Raw genomic sequence first — 3,786 nt, 5'->3', positions numbered from 1 at the left:
GGGAAAGTTATCAAACTAAGGCATTTCAAGCCGAGACAATGGAGTCATTTGATGAGGCCATAAAGGATGAAGAAGTTAAAGGGTTAGATGATGGAGATATCGATTTCTTTTCCAATAGGATCCCTTGTACAAAAGGAGAAAGTTCATCGGAGGAAGTTCTCAACCATACATTAAATCAACTTCAAAGACCAAGGAGGAAGACATGAAGGTTTTTTTGGTTGCAACAAGCCAGGATTTCAAGACTGAATGTCCAGAGCTTCAAAAAGAGAAGCCTAAAGGTGGAAACATTAAATGAAGCAACAAGAAGGGTTTCATTGAAACATGGGATGATCTTGAAGAAGGAGAAGATGATGAAGAAGAAAATATAGCACTTACGACTACAACTTTTGATATTGAGCAAGATACAGATGGTGAAGTAGAAGATGATGTGTATTTTCTAAATTATCTATACTTGAACTCATTTCTACTATAAAATATATGTTAAACAATTGCTCAAAGCAAATAAATTTAAATTTTGGAAATCACCCGAACATATGCAATCTAATTTAACATTCAAGAACACTTCAAGAAATGAAATTTAAATTGAAAAACAAGTAATATAATGGACATTAAAAAGGAATTAGCAATATGAGCATCAAGTTTGATGGACAATTTGTATTTGAAACTAATAAATTAGAGAGAATAAGAAAAACATTCCAAAAAAACGGAGAGAAAACTAAGGTGTTTATTATAAACATTTATAGTTCATCATGATATTTTCTCTCAACACCAGGTACATCTTGCTGATGTTTTAGAAGATAACTAGAAGCTAATGATGCATGAAGTGCAGCTCCATATGGGAGTCCATCTTCATTGATTTCGAGATAAGGTGAGTGTAATGATGACTCAAACCGTTTATGCGAAACACTCTTCACTCCAAGCATGAAAAAGTAACCAGGTATGGCCTCTTGATAGAAAGAAAAATCTTCAGATCCCATGAATGGGGTCATGGCACTATTAACTTTATTGATGCCAAGCAGATTCACTGCAACATTCACAAAATGTTCGTGTAAATCACCATTGTTTACAGTTGGAGGATAGAAAGGTTTCACTCCATCAAGGAAGTTCACAGTTGCATTGCACCTATGCACCGTAGCCTGGCCAATGATAACCTGCATAAACGAATGGCAACTTTACATTGACTTATAAATACAATAAATAGATCATTTTAAGCTGATGATGCATACTATAGGAGATGTCACTAATTTCATATTACACTTTATGCATTCAAACTGAATTTATTCATTTCCAACACGTACCTCCTCAATCCTCTGCCTCAGTTGGTTGAAGCTTTGTTTAGAAAAGGCTCGGAAGGTGCCACCAATTGTGACATAATCTGGAATAACATTGAAAGCACTACCTCCTTGAAACTTTGCAATTGTCACAACCTGTGCAAACATTTGTTATGTAGCGAAGACAAGAGGGATTGTAATCAGAAAATTTTCTCAAATAAAAACGATCACACACACACATACATCCTAAAGGTCTGGCTCATATATCCCTCTATTGTCATCAAAAGCTTGTTTTATAATTGATTCTTCACGTCATTTTTTTCATAGACGATGAATCTAAATTGTATTCTTCATATTCTTCATATGTCATTATTTTTGTAAAGGGAGATCCTCTAGGTCAGGCTCAACTTTGTAGCCAAGATAAGCACACAGTTTCTTGCACAAAATGTAGTATTGTTCTTAGCATTTCAAACAATGATGATCCATGGAAAAAAAAATCACATAATCTCTATAATGGAAAAGCTCAAAATGTTTTCCAATTTATGCTCAACAGGTGGAAGTTTTTCTTGAATAGGTTGCTACTTAGGCTCCTGATATTTTTCTATTACAGGTTGTTCTTTCTGTCCAAATATAGCTTGTAAGTAAACATGTAGAAGACACGCTGATTGCTTATTCAAAAGTAGCATGCAACTGCAAGCAAGCAAATAAGATATTGTATTCTTCTATGTCATCTTTTGTGACAGAAACAGGTTATACAGAAGAACTTTTATGGTAAGTGTTTATGTTATAAGCACTTAAATAAGTTATTTTTTCAGACATGGCCTAAGTATGAAATAAGTGGATAATAGGAAGGGAAAGTGAAGAATCGACAGAATTTACCTGGGAGTCGAGAGGATCAGCCTCGCGAGAAACAAGGTGTTGTAAGCTAATAATCACATTAGAAGCTGCCAATATAGGGTCTATAGCCTGTTGAGGAATTGCGGCATGACCTCCCTTTCCACTTATTTTTGCTTCAAAGAAGCCACTTCCTGCCAATATTGGACCAGACCTAGAGGCCACTTCACCTATTGGTAATTCAGGAGCAATATGCAATCCAAAGATAGCTGTAACATTTTCTAAGGCACCGGCATCTAGAATTTTCTTAGCCCCTCCACCTCCTTCCTCTGCTGGTTGGAAAACAAGAACAACAGTTCCCTGAATTAGACAACAAAATAAAGTATTTATCAGTAATCCATGAGAGGATCCATATCAGTTCCCTAGTTAGACCTAGAAGATGAATGCTATAATATACAATCCAAACCAAACAGATATAGTTAAAGATCTCACTTGTATTTCTTTTTCATGATGTTTGAGAATCTTTGCAGCACCAAGTAGCATGGTAACATGAGCATCATGACCACACGCATGCATTTTTCCAGATAATTTACTCTTGTGCTTCCACTCTACCATTTCCTAAAGTTTAAACATCATAAATAGAATAGCCAAACACAAAATTTGAGAAAAAGAAGTAATGAATGAACCTGCATAGGAAGAGCATCCATATCAGCTCTTAAAGCAACAAAAGGAGGCAATCCAGTTCCTATGAAACCAATGACACCAGTGATTGCAACTGGATGTTTATAAGGTATACCCATTTTATCCAATTCTGATCTGATCAGTTTACTTGTGTCAAATTCTTCATAACCCAATTCAGGATTCTCATGAATCTTCCTTCTGATACTGACCATCCAATCAAAAACCTCAGGAGTCTTGGCAATCTCTAGAAAGTTGTTGAATGAGGAATTATCAGACAAAACGGGTGTTGCAGCAAAGACATGTAAAATGAATATGATGATACAAAAATGGAAAGTGTTGAATTTGAAGGAAGAACAAGACATGGTTTGTTTTGGTGTAAAGAGATTAATGATTGAAGAATAACAAAAAATGTTGTTTTGATGTTTTAAGATTAGTAGGTGGGCGGCTGTTCAACGGTGGTGTTAAATATCTGAATGTCTTCAATTCATGTTTTTTAATGGATGAAATAACACTTGTACATCCATTTATGGAGATACACACAAAAAATATTAATATTATATAAAAAGTAATTTTAATTATGATTTAAGTTTTTTACTATCCTAGAGAGAAGAATGAACTTCATAAAGGAGTATAGATTTATCATTACTCTTAGTTGGATTTACGAATACTGATAAGGTCGACAAACAAGTTTGTTATGGTCACATCACTCGCCTATACTATACTATACTATACTACAGTACATTAACCCTATACACGATTCATTATTACTAAAAAATTAACTAAATATTTATACAATTTTTTTTTTACCGTATGCAGAATGGGACTAAGTTTTTATCTCTCTCACATCATTCCTCACTTCGATGGATACTACAATTTAGCGTTGTTTTGAAAAATTTTACGGATTAAAATTAGAGTGTAATAAATTAGAGTGTAATAACATTTTAAATATTAAGTAGTAATAAATAAATTGTAGAATATGAATTGCGGAAAATAAGAAGTT

The 3,786-nt window shown here is 34.0% G+C and overlaps 1 protein-coding gene across 1 annotated transcript; it reads right to left on the bottom strand.

The window, feature by feature from the left end:
- Positions 1 to 628: 628 nt before the first annotated feature.
- Positions 629 to 3,294, bottom strand: LOC127076439 (IAA-amino acid hydrolase ILR1-like 4). The gene is made up of 5 exons (XM_051018098.1): positions 2,792 to 3,294; positions 2,598 to 2,723; positions 2,151 to 2,465; positions 1,299 to 1,427; positions 629 to 1,151 (listed from the first exon to the last, which is right to left on the bottom strand). Exons 1-5 carry the CDS (start codon positions 3,146 to 3,148, stop codon positions 738 to 740), a joined length of 1,341 nt encoding a protein of 446 aa, XP_050874055.1. The 5' UTR covers positions 3,149 to 3,294; the 3' UTR covers positions 629 to 737.
- Positions 3,295 to 3,786: the final 492 nt, after the last annotated feature.

The sequence above is a fragment of the Lathyrus oleraceus genome, chromosome 4 (assembly GCF_024323335.1).
Source record: "Lathyrus oleraceus cultivar Zhongwan6 chromosome 4, CAAS_Psat_ZW6_1.0, whole genome shotgun sequence".
NCBI lineage: Eukaryota > Viridiplantae > Streptophyta > Magnoliopsida > Fabales > Fabaceae > Lathyrus > Lathyrus oleraceus.
Note: the sequence above shows the minus strand (reverse complement) of the source record. Positions and strands in the feature narration are given on the sequence as shown.